The 15,910-nt window shown below is 39.7% G+C and overlaps 1 protein-coding gene across 1 annotated transcript; it reads left to right on the top strand.

The window, feature by feature from the left end:
• The first annotated feature begins 312 nt into the window (after positions 1–312).
• Positions 313–2,256, top strand: LOC103460294 (uncharacterized). The gene is made up of 3 exons (XM_017303242.1): positions 313–561; positions 1,487–1,858; positions 1,966–2,256. Exons 1-3 carry the CDS (start codon positions 339–341, stop codon positions 2,226–2,228), a joined length of 858 nt encoding a protein of 285 aa, XP_017158731.1. The 5' UTR covers positions 313–338; the 3' UTR covers positions 2,229–2,256.
• Positions 2,257–15,910: the final 13,654 nt, after the last annotated feature.

The raw sequence follows: 15,910 nt of genomic DNA, 5'->3' as shown, positions 1-15,910 counted from the left end.
ATATGATTAAATAAGTGTAAATAAACTGTAAATAAAAATATCTAAATAAATGGAGAATATGCACTAATAACAGAAACGGAAAGCAGCCTGTAGTGATTCTGGACTTGACTGAGCGGTGAAGCTGAACGGCTCTTTTTCWGACTTCAGACCGGATCAGAGACACTTGAAGCWGAAACTGTTTCAAACTGCAGTTTCTGCTCAGCGTTGCTCATAAACCTCACAGTAAAGAATCAGATCAGACTGAAAGTACAGGAGGTCTGAGGGCGTTGCTGCCTGAGAGCAGCTCAGTGCGCAGATCTCTTTCTCTCCTCAGCCAATGAAAAGCTTGTTGTGTCAGAATGAATGCTCTGCATGCGTGTGCCTTGCAGAGAAACGAACCCAGAGTGCAGAGAAACGAACCCAGAGTGCAGAGAAACGAACCCAGAAGGAGTCGGGTGCAGGAACAGCAGCAGCAGCAACATCGCCTCAGCTTAAGAGGAGGATCTTACACCATGAAGAGCTTCATCTGTCTCTGCTCTGTTCTGCTGGTTCCGAGTTTCTTGGATCTGTGTCTCTGTGGAGGTGAGCAGCTTAATGTTTCATCAGAGCAGCAACACTAACCCTCCTGAGAAACCAGTCAGGCTGATTTTAGTTTTGATCATATGTGGGATTAAGAAGCTCTTGACTTATACTGACTTTAAACTGCTGTGAACAAGGCATTAACCATGACCCATTTGGATTATCTTTTCAAACTGTTTTTACTTGTTTTTTATTATTATCATTGCTATCAGGGGTCGATGAAAAGGTTGATGGCTGGAACAACAGATACAACTCTGTACTGAATGTAGCCGAATAATAGATTTGTGAGAGAAAAGTTTCTTTGTGATTTTTTTGCTTTACTGTTCTGTTATTCTGGTGTTTCAGTTTAAGCTGTTCTGCAGGACTTTGCTGAATGTTTTGACATAATCAAACAAACCATACTGAATACATAATCATCAATAAAAACATTTGTCTGACTGACCTTAACATATTTTTGTTTCACATTATTATTGTTACAAAACCTGAGTTTGTGTCTGCAAGAGAAACTTTACATGAACGTGTTAATAATAAATAATATCAGAATCTGAATAGATTTGCTGCCCAACATTTTGCTCACAAACACAAACTAGGATTTGACTTCAGTTTCAGGAACTCGTTGCATAAAGATATGCATATAAAAATAATATTTTTTTAGATAAAATAAAGCATAAAAGGAGCATTATGTGGATGTATTTGCAGAGATTGCAAATATATAGGTGGATGTTTGGGGTTGATGATGCTGAAAGCTGATAAACTACCTACAACTTTATTTGATCATAATTAAGTCCATAAGCAAAAGAAAAGTGTAAAAATAATGTCTGTCTGTGATAAAGACAGATATATTTCTATATCTTTGGTGACAGGCCTTTAGGGTTTGTGCTCTGATGGAAGGAGTTAAACTCTGGATGGTTTTTGTTTGTTTTTGCAGATCAGATAAACATCCCAGCAGAACCTGGACAGAACGTCACTCTGTCATGTAGAGCTGCTGGGAACGGCAAAGTCTCAGTTGTGAGGCTGACCAGAGGCGACCTGAAACCAGACAGTGTGCTGCTCTACAGGAATGACAAGATTGATGAGGAGCAGCAAAATCCACAGTACTTGGGCCGAACCAAACTCCAAAACTTTATCAGCACTGATGGAAAAATTAATCTGACTTTAGACAATGTGACAGAGAAGGACAGTGGAGTGTATGAGTGTCGAGTCCTGACTGAAACAAAGAGCAACACACGCAGGAAGAGAGCCGCCATAGAAAGCACCTTCATCCACCTGAGCGTAGCTGCTGCACAGCCTGATCCTCCAGGTGAGAGTTTGTCTCTGGATCAGAACCAGCAGCTCCTGGTTCTGGATCTCAGATCAGATGTTGATGATTTCAGTGGGATCAGACTAACTCCTGGTTCTGTTCTGCAGGTCGAGGTCACATTGGACTGGTTGCTGGGCTGATAGTCGCTGCTCTGGTTATTCTGGCTGCTGTGTTGAAGAAGAAGACGGGATCCTTTTGTTCTCTTTCTCTTCATGATGAAGCTGAAAAGCCTCAAAACGTAGATATCAGCAGGACATTTCATTGGTCCTGCCTCTTCTCACATGGAAGTAATCCAGCCATTAGGAAACCCATGACAACTTTTCATCCTGATGCCGGTCCCAAGCCCGGAAAAATGGGGAGGGTTGTGTGAGGAAGTGTGTTCAACTTAATTAAAAAACTAAATTATCAGATGGAATAAAATATTAAACTCAATGAAAAGGTTGGTATTTTAAGGACCAAACCGACAATAATCAATATAAATAACAAATATATATTGTTATTTATATTGTATTATTATTATGTATTAAACTTATGAAACTTTAACAAAAACAGCAGGTGTGTCTGTCTCTGGTGAGTTTTTGGTTAAAACATGTTTGTTCTTCATTCAGTGACGTTTCTCACCGCAGTTGGAAAATACAGACATTTTATTCAAATAAGAGTAGCAATACTTCATAGTAAAATGAGACAAAGTAAAAAGTGTAGTAAAAATACCTCAAAAAGTACTTTTTTCAAAATAAATGTAAGCATTTACTACCCAACTCTGCTAATTATGTTTCAACAACTGATAAGAAAATATGTAGCAGTTTACCAGAAATTCAAATTTTCTGATATTGTTGTTCAGTTGAACCACTTCCATACAACCCTCCCCTCCATATATGAACATGCATATACAATTATTCAACTTTACACAGCTATTTTATGCGTTTTTAAAATATTAATATAGCTACAGTGTCTGATTGTTGCTGTGATTGTTGTTTTCTCTTGAGTATCTTTGTTGTTTATCATCATCATTGTTACATTTTTGCTCCTTTTCTGGGCTCAGTTCCATTTAATGACTACATAATGAGAAACTAAGCTGGTTGTTAATGAATCTATGATGTCATCAATCATTTATCACTAGGAAATAACAGGTTTGCTGCTTTTCCTGCATAGAGACCAAACACTGAGTCACCTGGTCAAATAGGGAAGTTTTGTTTATTTTTATTCTCTGATTCGTTCATGATTGGAATGAAAACATGTTTAGTTACATGTCTAGATGTGTCTGTCCTCTTTTAGATGGTTTAATGTGGTTATTGATCCAAGCCTGTAGGTGTTTCATTGGTTTCTGAAATGTGATTGGTCTGATGGATGACTGAGCTGAAGACTAAATTGTTTGGTTATTTGATTAATGTAATTTTAATGTTGAGATGTTGGGACTCTTCATGTTTCCTGTGCTGAGAGAAATAATAGTTAAAATGTTAATCTGTGTTTCCTTAAGCAGTTTAACCATAGTTCTGCTGTGGACACATCTCTGTAACTAAAGCTACTGCAGAAAACTCGATCAGTTCCTAGAAGAGCTGTGATTAATGTGATATATTCTTTAAGTTGTTTAGCTGAGCTGTAATATTTTTATATAAGTAAATATTTAGTGGGGGCCATTTAGTTTTTTATCCACAGACATTTATTTTTTTAAAACATTTTTGTGTGAATATTGTTTGTCTTGTTTTCAATTTTTCATCATTTCTTGTTTATGCTTATGAATCAATCATGGTTAATGTATCACCTGCAGTTTAAAATAAATATACCTCACATTTTCTTTTAATGTCAAGCCTCTTGTGCCTCTGCTGATAAAAACTGGTGACGTTTTTACCGAAACGATCTGACTGCATCCAACCGGGCAGCCGTGTTCAGTAGAATCTGAATCTGTTCAGACCTTCTGCTTTACTTTTACCTGACATGGCAGGTAAACTTTGCACATGATGCTTCACATGTTCCTGCTGATTGATGGCCTGTGACTCAGAGTGAAGTGGTGTCTGTTAAGCTTCTCCTGCTTATCTTCCCGTTTCGTCTGTTTATTCCCATGAAGCAGTAAAGCTGGAGTCTCCTCTCCTGTCCTGGAGGTTTTAGATGCATCCCTGCTCCAGCACACCTGAATCAACTGAATTACCAGGTCTTGGTTACACTTGATGGCATGTTGAAGAACTAATTAAATCACTGATCAGCTGTGTTGCATCTAAAACCTCCAGGACGGTGGATCTCAAGGATTAGTGTTGGGGACCTTTGCTAAAGGACATAATGCAGAACTGACCGTTTTCAGGTGACTGCAGTTAATCATCCATCAATTAAAATCACCTGGGCTGAAAGAAACACCTGAAACATGCAGGGAGTGAGGACTGGAGGGTCAGGACTGAGAAACACTGAGGCTCTGCAGCTGGTGCATGTTTAGTCAAGTCTAGAAGAATGGGAACAATTTTAAGATGAAGTTCCTGTTCAGTCATGTCAGAAGTCTGTGAAACCACAACAGGAAGTGTAGCGGTGGGCCGTTTTAAATTTGGACTCCTTGCTGATCAAGTTTGAGCTTTTATGGTCAGAACTCAGAACAGATAATGAAAGACTTGATGCAAAGTCTGTGGGTTATAATCATTTGCATCTCCATGAATAGCTTCTCTGTAATTTAATCTACAGAGGAGTCATTTGAATGTCGGCTGCAACGGAAGAATCACAAGAACAAATGGATTTTTAGAAGAAATGAGACATTTCTATACATTTCTGTTGTACATTTTTAAAATATTTGTTTTATTTTATACTTGAATAAAATAAAACAGTCTCAGTAGCGTCAGTAAAATATCCCACTAACTGATCTATTCAGCACATCTTTAATGCCATTAATCTGATTCTGCAGATGAAGAACAGCACCAGAAACAACGACCCTGGTTTTTATTTGACCTTTAAAGCTTTTATTCCTGCAGAACAACATTAGACGTTTAAACTGAGCTGCCCTTAAAGAGCTCGACTGAATTTCATTTGAATACATTTGATTGCCGTCTTTCTGCTTCACAGCTTTAGGCGGTTTAGGCTGAACAAGATGCAGCAGGTTGAGAAACAACTTCTGTTTCGTTTCTCATGAAAGCCAAGCTCTATTTCTAAGAACAGCCCACAGGGTTTTTCTGAGAAACGCTCCGCCCTGTTCGTGAGAATCAAATGTCAACAGAGTTAATGACCGTGTGTCAACACGCCCTCTGGGCTTAGTGGAAAATCCCCAGACGTTACTAAAGGCACATAAAAAACCCATGAGTCAGTGATGAATAACATGTACTAAGCTTCGTTAGTTTGATGTTTTCTCTTCTATTTCTACAATAAAGATTCAGTTGATCACTTTTATCTTAAATTAAAAATAAACCTGAAAGAAAAGAACAAGGATCTTTGAAGTGAAGTTGTTTTTTCATTAGCAGGTTTTCAACAGCAGCTCTTTGTGTTCTTCACTGTTTGTTCCTCATAATGTGAGGAAGAGGAACATGAACAGACCAACAGAGGAAGGAAACATGGCTGATCTGATTGGACTGAAGTGGTTCCTGTGTCAGAACTTGTTTCTGTTCTTTCACAACAGATCAGGTTTCTTCATTGTCTGAACGTAAACAGCTGCTGGGTGGGTTTATCGTTTGTTCATTATTTTTGTCTGAACTTCTCCCTTGGTAATAATTAGGAAGTTTTTTTCAAAAGAAAACAAGCCCTGATCCTCCAACCACGAGTTCTAGTTCCCCATAATCCTGGCATTAAGAAGACAGACGGGAAAAACCCAGAGTCACAGCAGGGAGATGTTATGCTGTGTATTTATTTCCTTTACTTTCTGTCTGAATCATTGCTGAGGACTGAAGGTGTTAATTTTGACTCAGACTTTCTGTAATGTCTGTAATGTTACCATACTTCATGCTGTTCCTGCTCCGATCAGCAGTTTAATCTGTAATCTGATCCTCAGGCTTTGAATTTCAAATGATGCCGGTAAACTGGGCGGGTCGTTTCCTTGGCGCCTCGACTGCCGTCTGTCTGCCAAGGACAACAAAGAACCAGTCAGACATGTTGCGTCAGGTTTTATGCTTCTCTCTCTGTTCTCAGGTAAAGGTTATAAAATAAGATAAGATATTCCTTTATTATCTTTCAGGGTGAATCCAGAATAATCTCTGTTTTCTGTTGGTTCTGATCTGGAGGAAAAGAGACTCTTTCAGTTAAAATGTTCAGAGAAACAGATCAGAGACGCTCTGCAGGAACACAAACTGGTTTAATTGCAGGAAACAAAGACCTGCTTTCAGTACATTATCATTCATCAGTTTCTGTTTTCAGATCAAACATACCACACCTGCTATGTCTGCTATGAGGACAAACATGGGCGGGTATCATCCATCATCTCTGTTTACCTGCTGTCAGGTCAGTAAAGGCTGACAGCATCTGGGCAGGTCGCCACAATATCAGACAAACATCCAGAACCCAGTACGACCCAGTTAGAGGAGAGCAGCACCAATCAGAACCTTTTCTGCTGCAGAACCAGAACTTGGAGAACATTAGACTTTATAAAACACACCAGCATGGTTTACTACAAAATAAAACTTTTTATGACACTATGAGAACATTAGTAACATTTCACCTGTTATAACCTGCAGAAGCTGCTAACATGATTAAACAACAACAACAGAGCTGAGTCAGAAAGTTTGCATGAATGTACATGTTGGTTTGGGTCTCTGAGCAGATCATGTTCTGTAGAACATGATGGGATGTTCAACATTGTTTTGCATGTTGGGTTTGATGATTTCACATCAATCTGCTGCCTGACTCAGTTATTTCAGTAGAGTTTCCTCCTGCTTCCAGCTGAAGACCATGTTGAATCTGCCTGTAGACAGGAAGTGCATCAGATGATCCACTTCCTGCCTGTAGACAGGAAGTGGATCAGTGCTGCAAACACAGCAGCCTGGAGCTAAAACCACTGAAAACTGCAGACATTACAGAGAAAACTACAACCACTTGCTGCCCTCATCATCCTCACCAACATGATGAAAACTGAATCACTGACAGTTTCTGGATTTTCCAGACCTGAACTGTTGGTCACAGAGAAAATGACCAGAAAGTCCAGAAAACTGGCTGAGTTGGTTCTGTTTGTCCTGTTCTGGTTCCCTGAAGGCTGCACTGAAAAACCCTCTGGTTCTGTAAACATAACATCAGCTATTACTTAAATTTCACAACAGAGTTTATATTAAAATACCATCATGTATGTATTGTGTTACTTTGAACTATAAATCATTTAAAAGACAAGCAGGTTTCATCTGTCATGTAAAGCAGAATTAATAAACTATTTTAGTACGTTCTCTAATTATCAAATAAAGTTTAATCTGATAGTGAACCTGAAGTAATAAACTATAATTTTACCAGATAAACAGGAATCATTTATTGCTTATGTTCAAGTGAAACTGACCTGAGAGACATCTTATTAATAGTTTAACATTTTCAAGTGAAAAGCCAAATAATTTCTAAACATAAAGACTTTCTGAGCTTTTTCTAAACAAAATTCACTCTAAATGATTTTCAGACAGATGATGAGACACAGATAAGATCTGGGGAAAATGCTGCTGACAACAGATTATAGACTGACATCATCAGATTTAATAGATAATAGACGGATCAACATTCAGGCCTGATGCAATAAACTAGCCATCCGTTTTCTAACACCTTGTCTCTCAGTGGGTCAGGAGCTGCTGCTGCCTCTCCAGCAAATGTTCTGGGCGAGAGGCGGGGTCACCTGGACAGGTCACCAGTCTGTCGCAGGACAACACAGAGACACACAACCACGCACACACACTCACACTATGAGTGTGTGTGTGTGCAGACAGAGCCGCCATGTTGGTCCGTCTCTGTCTGCAGCTCTGTGGTCGTCCAGCTTCCTGTTTCTGATCAAAACGTTTCCTGTCACACAGAACCAGACAGTATGATCTGGGCCCATCAGGACACCAGAAACAAGAGGAAGAACTTAAATATCTGTTGTAGCTACACAATTACATATAAGTATTTAATAAAAGAAATTCAATCAGAAGCTAAACAGTTTTACTTATGCATAGAATGAGCTTATTTGTTACATTTATATTTCAAAGATAAAAGTTGTGCTATGTTTATATATTTGGTTAAATTTGTTGAATTGGATTTCACCTTATTTAAATTATAATTTTAGTGACGTTGAAACATGGCGGCAGGTTGGTGGATCCTCCTTTAGGGAGAGAGAACATACCAAACTGTACCAGATAGATCAGAGCACGTAGGTCAGTCATTTTGGATACAATAAGCAACAAACCCTGAACATCTTTCAGAACCAGTTTCTCCAGGACTCCAGGTTCCCCTGTAGCCTCTGTGAGTCCATTCCCTCCGGTCCTATTCAATCTGCTTTAATCCATCTGCCTACAAAGTCCGGTTCTTTTGGGGAGGTGTGAACATGTAAAAAACAAATAAATCAAACTCTAGTCCATCCTGTGGTCCGTCTGGTTCAGTTGAAGTGAATTCTAGTTTGGTTCAAATGCTTATGTGAACACCAAGTGGATCGGAGACCGCTTCAAAAGAAGGAAGTAGACTACAGCACAGAGCATTCTGGGTAAATACAATCAAAACAAACATGCTAGCCTAGCGTTAACTGGAGAAATGGCTCCCTTTTCTTTAGCCAAAGACTAAAAAGAAGTCATAGGACTGCACAGTGGTGCAGTTGGTAGAGCTGTTGCCTTGCAGCAAGAAGGTTCTGGGTTCGATTCCCGGTCTTTCTGCATGGAGTCTCCATGTTCTCCCTGTGCATGGTGGGTTTTCTTTCAACAGTGAGGTTAAATCCATGCATCCATCCATTTCCTTACATCCTTGTCCCTCAGTGGGGTCAGGAGCTGCTGCCTCTCCAGCTAACGTTCTGGGCGAGAGGCGGGGTCACCTGGACGGGTCACCTGGACAGGTCACCAGTCTGTCGCAGGGCAACACAGAGACACACAGGACACACAACCATGCACACACACACTCACACCTAGGGGCAATTTGGAGAGACCAATTAACCTGACAGTCATGTTTCTGGACTGTGGGAGGAAACCGGAGAACCTGGAGAAAACCCACCATGCACAGGGAGAACATGGAGACTCCATGCAGAAAGACCGGGAATCGAACCCAGAACCTTCTTGCTGCAAGGCAGCAGCTCTACCAACTGCGCCACTGTGCAGCCCCTAAATAAATCAATGAATCAATGAATCACATGATAATTAACCAGGCCTACCAACATCCCCCTTTACAGTTAAACTGATTCATTTCCTCTGTATTTCTTTCTGTTTCCATGGTGACTGTGAGCTGCTGTCATGTTTCATTCATGTATAAATGTTTCCTGTTGGACCAACAAATGGATCTGACCAAAGTTTGGCTTTCAGTCAGATTCTGTAGATGAGTATTAATGAACATCACCAGCATGAGGTCATGACCTCACTGCAGCCTCTGAGTCTCTGCTTCTCCTGTCTGAAAGGTCAGACATGATGCAGCATCAGTTTGCTGATCTGATCCAACATCTGCTGATCTCCTCTGACTGCAGTACCAGCAGGAAACCAACCAGCATGAAGGGAAGCTGCAGGTTTCTACTGGAGCCAGACAGGCTGAGGTTCACTGAGGCATCATGGGTAAATTATACACTAAACTGGTTTGAACTTTAACTGAGGAAAAGCACTTTCTGGTTTTATGTTTCATAAAAATAAACGTCTCTTTTGATAAAACACAGCGAACTCTGGTCTGGATCAAAGTCAGGGGGATCTCGTATTACACAACAACAAAACATTTCCCAGTAAATGAGCATTTATAAAGAAATCCAGAACTAGGAGTCATCACTTTCATGACATCATCCATCCATTTTCTTGTACCTTGTCCCTCAGTGGGTCAGGAGCTGCTGCTGCCTCTCCAGCTAACGTTCTGGGTGAGAGGCGGGGTCACCTGGACAGGTCACCTGGACAGGTCACCTGGACAGGTCACCAGTCTGTCGCAGGGCAACACAGAGACACACAACCATGCACACACACACACACTCACACCTAGGGGCAATTTGGAGAGGCCAATTAACCTGACAGTCATGTTTTTGGACTGTGGGAGGAAACCGGAGTACCTGGAGAAAACCCACCATGCACAGGGAGATGCTCTTTTACTTCGCCATCCATTGCTGCTGTCAGTGGATGTGGCCTTGAGTCAGATTTACAGGGAACCAGAAACACGGCAGCATGCTAACTGTTGTTAAAGCAGAGGCCTGTTTGGTTTTCCCATCTGCAGGGCACTGTTGACCAAACAGACACTATTCACTGTTTAACAGTGAAGCAAGTCACATGTATCTACATCTACAGTTTCAGAGTCCAGTCCAGTTGTGTTTGTAGATCCAGTTCATGTAACTTGTTCACATTCATCTGTTTCCACCAGACATTTCAGGCTCAAACTAAGAAGATCTGAGGTCTGCAGTCTGTCCTTCAAACCAAGTATTCAGTTCAGGTTCAGGCAGGTAAACAGGAATGTCCTTCAGAACAGAATCCTTCAGATCAAAGCTGCTAACAGACAAGTTTCATCTTGTTGGTATGAAGGTATTTAACAGTTGTTGTCTGTTAGAATCTCTCCATTTCCCAGTAACCAGGATAGTAATAGAACTGAAAGAAAAGGTTCACTGTGTTTAAAGATAAACTTCCTGATGATAAAGTTTGAGCTATTCATGGTCAGAGAGAGAGAGAGAGAGAGAGAGAGAGAGAGAGAGCTGAACTTAGATAACAGGTTTGAAGGGCAGAGTCGGAGTGTTATCATTTACAACTTCATGAATAGATTGTCAGCTATAAACACTGAGATGGAAGATCCACATAAACAGATGTAGTAGTGAGAAATGAGAGATTCCTAAATGTATATTTGACCAAGAATTTCAGCTTGTGGGAGTCAACATATCATAGGAAAATCCCTCAGCGAGCTGGAGTTTGATTAGATTTCATCATCTCAGCTCATCATTTAATCCTGCTCCGAACCACAGATTTAAATATATATTGTCTTAAAGGCTCAACTAAAGTTCATGTGAATATATCTTTGCTATTTTTCTCTTTTCCAGCTTTGGATGTTTTCTCTCATTGTGAAAGTCACAGTTGTGAAAAGCAGCAGCTTCACTCTGTTCACACAAACAGGGTGAGGCTCAGTTCCTGCTGATGGAAAATTACCAGACCTGATGCTTCACACGTTTTGAGTAAGAATAAAAGTGCTGACTCACTGTTATCTGAATCTAGTACTAGACTCCTTCACTTTGTTTTTTAGTGAATGAATTGATCACTTTTCTCATCTTATCAGAATAAACCAAACCTGTGTTGCTCCAACGGATCAGAACCAAGAGAACAAACGTCCTGCTGCAGCTTTTCTTCTTAACTCATCCAGATGTTTAGTGGCTTTGATTCCTGCAGCAGGTCAGAGAGATGAACCAGAAGCTGCAGCTGGAGACCTGACTAGAACCAGGAGGGATTCAGCTTCTATGCACCTCAAATCTGGAACAAACTTACAGAAAACTGAGAAACTGCTGAAACACTGAGAGCCTTTAGATCTACACTAAAATAACAAATCATTAAAAAAAATATAAATTACAAATTAACCAACATATTTGATGCTTTTTATGACGACATTTGACAAAATGTCATGTTGTTGATGGTTTTCACAACTGTTGAATAAATGAATTTTATTCAGCACTTTAATAACAGCCTCAGCTGACCAACATGCTTCTCAACTATCACATCACAGGTGATGAACAACAAAACAAAAAATTAAATTTAAATTTGCTAATAAATAACACCATTATAACATTTGCAGAAAATATCAAAAACTAATTGTATGAATAAAAACCAAGACATACGTAATTTCAGCTACAGCAATTTACAAAAAAAAAAAAAAGAAAGTTGAATCAGTGTCGTACTAACACCCCTGTTTTTCCATTTTAAGTGGAAAAGGCCGGTGAGAGTCGATGAGTTTCCAGTCTACTGACAAATTGTCTCCTCTGTGGATCTGTAGCAGGTTTTCAGTTCATGTTTTCAACAGCAACTTTCTGTTTTCAACAGGGAAAAATGCTGCTTAAAACAATGCAGGTCTTTTGATGCTGTTTGTTTATTTATTTTCTTCAGTTTGAATCATTGCTGATGATTAAACTATGTGAACCAGATATTTTACTGTCCTCCATGATGCTCCTGCTCCGATCAGAAGTTTAATCTCTTATCTAATCCTCAGGCTTTGAATTTCAAATGATGATGGTAAACTGGGCTTGTCGTTTCCTGGGTGAATCAGCGTCTGCTGTGTGTTAAACACAGAACCAGTCAGACATGTTGCAGCAGGTTTCATGTTTCTGTTGTTCTCAGGTAGAAGTTGTTTCAGGATGAATCCAGAATAAACTGTTGGTTCTGATCTGGAGGGAAAGAGACACTGTTCAGTTTAAATGTTCAGAGAAACAGATCAGAGACGCTCTGCAGGAACACAAACTGGTTTAATTACAGGAAACAAGAGTTTCTTCAAGCCCGTCTGCTGTGAGGAGTTGGTTAAATGTTATTGTAGTGTAGCAGCATAAATGGTACGCTGCCAATTCAAGGCCAATTTCGGCTGCTGCATATAAGCAAGCCTTCACCTGTCATGAGGCTGCTTGCGTCGTGTCGTCAACTCTATCTGATTCCTTTGCTTGAACCATTCTGGCCTCCTTTGCTTCACCTCCAATATCTGGATCGATCTGTCCATTCATTTCTTTGACAGGAAGGTAAGAGCTAGCGTGGCTAGGTAACATCTACCCCATGTAAACAAAGCCTTCACATAGCGTTTTCTTACAGTTGCACTGCATCTAGGCAGAATTGGGGATCTGATCATTTGGCAGTGCAGTCATTTATCAGGTCACAGGTAAACAGCTGCTGCAAGTTATATATTATTTTGTAGCAGTTGTATTAATTTGCTATATTCTTTTAGCCTTCTGATGATTCACCGGCATTGCACCTGGAGTGACACTTGCTGCTGTTTTGCCTAATTACAAATTGTTTTAAAAGACCAACTTGAACTTTCCCGGCTGCCGGGAGCATTGATGGCGCTACTGAAGGGATGAACTGCAACATTGTAGTGCTATTGTACCACTGTTTTATTTATATTGTTTCATTTTTTTGTCTTTCTTTTAGGGACTGAGGTTTCTGTGGTGGCAGTGGTGACCCCTGGTGGCGGTCTTGTGTGTTGTGTTGGAGCACCCTTTCTCTTTCTTCGTTTGCTGTGTTTTTGTAGTGTCCAGGGTGGTCCCTTTTTCTGCACTGGATGTTGTCCCTTTCCCTCACTACTTCCCTATTGGTAAGCCTCAGTTTCCTTTGAAATTTAGACATTTTATAACAAATCTTGCCAACTGCATTCACTGTTTTAACCATTCAATTTCAGATTATTTTAAAAAGATATATTAAAGCTTAATACATTTTTGTAGAACTTACTGAATCTTGTTTCCTCATTTCTCCAGCAGAACTTACCTGTGTCCTTATTACATTATTTTCCTGGAGTTATTCCAGGTGGCGTTGTTGGTCATTATAACTTTTAATATTTATTTGGGTTCATAATTAAAAAGAAAATCCACCCCCAGGTTTCCACAGTAGATTCTTAGACCTGGATAATAAACATGTTTAGAACAATCAAAGGATCAATCTTCCATCATGTTTCTTTACTTGCTGCAGACCAGCTGGTCTGTTTCCTGTAGGCAGAGAGTAAAAGACCGAGAGCGTCAGAGCAGGCTGGCAGAACATTACAGACAAAATGCATCAGTGATCTCTGAGCAGTGGGACCAACGGTTCGGCTCAGGTCATGCTGAATGAAAAACATTTGTTGCATTTGCATTTCAGGTTCTGATTGGAAACCTGTCCATGTCCATCAATGAGCTCAAGAGTGAGAAAAGTGATGGACATAGAGAAGAAGCCTTTTCCTTTAGTGGCAGAAAGTCAGACATCCATACTCTGTTATGTGACAAGCAAATGTCAGTTCAGTGAGATATGGTCAAAAAAATAAGGCAGGTCATGGAAACAATTTTTAATACTGTTATTAATAAATGCAGGCTTAGGTACAGAGGACACAGTCAAGTGTTTTATAATTTCATGGCTTCCAACAGTTGGAAAAGGACGATTTGAAGAGACTTCTGGATTTCACTCAAACTGTTTTATTTCCACCAGCGAATGTAAATCAATGAGAAGATGAAAAACACAAAACGCATACAAAAAACACTGGCAAGCTAATCTCCCTGCAGCTTTTGGCTGGATACTTGTTGTATGATAACTGATCTTCATACTTCTAGTGAGTTAGCATAACTTAGATGAATGTAATTTCAGTTTACATGATTTGAGTACATAATATTGCACCACATTTCTGCTGCTTTAGGTATTCTGTGACGTATTCAGATAATTGAATGTGCTCATTTAATCTCAGTGCAGGTGGAATGGTGATGACCTGAGGTGGAAACAAAATCCAGCCTGGACTATCTTCTCAGTCCTCTGCTAGTCAGTACAACAAAGTAGACAAACTACACAAACAGGCCAACAGTAATGAATGAATAAAACCCTTTAGGAAAAATATAATGATGTAAATATTTTTGATTTTATCATTAAAATGTGGTGGACTGAAAGTCAGAAGTTGTCCAAAAAATGCAATCAAAGTACAATTTCTCAAAAACTGAACTGAAGTAGATTAATCAATCAAATTATTATCTCATATGCTCTATGAGGAAGTGATTACCTACATTACATATGTTTCTTTAGAGAACAATCGGAGGACATGTTTGTTAGCTGCTCAGTCCAGCTGGTCCTGTTCTCCTGCAGACAGACGGTGAAACACTGAGATAATCAGAGCAGGCTGATTCTCTCAGCATATCTCTTTATTATGTTAGGCTGCCAGAATATCAGACAAACATCTATTGACTTTCACCTCAAAAATGCAAAGAATGACTCTCATTGTGATATTTCTAGACTGCAGAAGTATTTCAGAGGCAATAAATGTAAAAATTATTCAGACCAAATCCTCCACTTTTCTGCTCATAATCAGTTTTAGAGGTTTTATTTTTCAGGTTAAGTGAAAATGTTTTTCTTTTGTGACAATTTGTCTCCCCCTGCTGGTTGTTATTCACTGCCTTCTAAAGACGTGAGAAGAGAGGCATATGATGTCCCCATCTACGTCAGCACGAGGTCTCTAGGAGCATTGGTGGTACTTTCAGTTTAACTAAAACCACCTAACCCTAAGCAAGCCTCATAACGGACTAAAAAACTTGTGTGTAAAGGTGGACCCCGCAAAGCATAAATGTTAGAAATGGGCCCCACAAGTGACCAAAAAAACTGACATGTAAAATAAAGTTTCAAATTGTGTTTATTGAAGGTGATTTTTAGTATCAAGATTTTTTTGGGGACTTGCCTGATTTTTTTTCATAGATCTAGGATGTCTAGAAAGGGTGGGCCCCGCAACTCACCATTCTACTTTTGGACCCCGCAAAGTCTATAAACAAGGATGTGTGTGTGTGTGGTGTTAAGCTGATTCTTAAGTTGATACTTTTTCCATCGTGTTAGAATCAGCTTAACACCACACACACATCTATGCAGGATTTCTGTGCTGCTGCCCCTGCTGCAGGCTGGTATGACTCTTTAACCTCTTTCTGACCAGAGTCACTTTGATCAGAGATGGTTTATTATCATACAAACATAAAGAATGCTCACATCTCAACCTTTACTGTGATTCCCTGGACCATCAGGTCTGCAGCTAAACATTTTATTTCCACCATCAGGTTTGCAGCAAAAACAGGAAACAAGCTGAGCTGACAGGAAAACCACAGGCTGCCAACACTGAACATGACAGACACAAAGTGGCACGAAGCACAAGATAATGTTAGAGAAACAATACAATTAATAACTTCATTCGTTTTTAATGAAGAAACCAGCTAAAAAAGGACAAAAGGTTATGTTTTAAAAATGTTACGTTGATCTGACCGTTTCTCCTCCAGTGAGACTCAAAGTGGACATTTGATCAGTTCAAACAGAAACTCAGATC

The sequence above is a fragment of the Poecilia reticulata genome, unplaced genomic scaffold (genome assembly GCF_000633615.1).
Source record: "Poecilia reticulata strain Guanapo unplaced genomic scaffold, Guppy_female_1.0+MT scaffold_224, whole genome shotgun sequence".
NCBI lineage: Eukaryota > Metazoa > Chordata > Actinopteri > Cyprinodontiformes > Poeciliidae > Poecilia > Poecilia reticulata.
This window is presented reverse-complemented; position numbering and strand designations above follow the sequence as displayed.

Excerpts from the sequence above, each read along its gene's own strand:
- LOC103460294 (XM_017303242.1), top strand. The coding sequence starts at position 339 with ATGAATGCTCTGCATGCGTGTGCCTTGCAGAGAAACGAACCCAGAGTG. Across the intron at positions 562-1,486 it reads GGATCTGTGTCTCTGTGGAG|ATCAGATAAACATCCCAGCA; the intron begins GTGAGCAGCTTA and ends TTGTTTTTGCAG. Across the intron at positions 1,859-1,965 it reads TGCACAGCCTGATCCTCCAG|GTCGAGGTCACATTGGACTG; the intron begins GTGAGAGTTTGT and ends TCTGTTCTGCAG.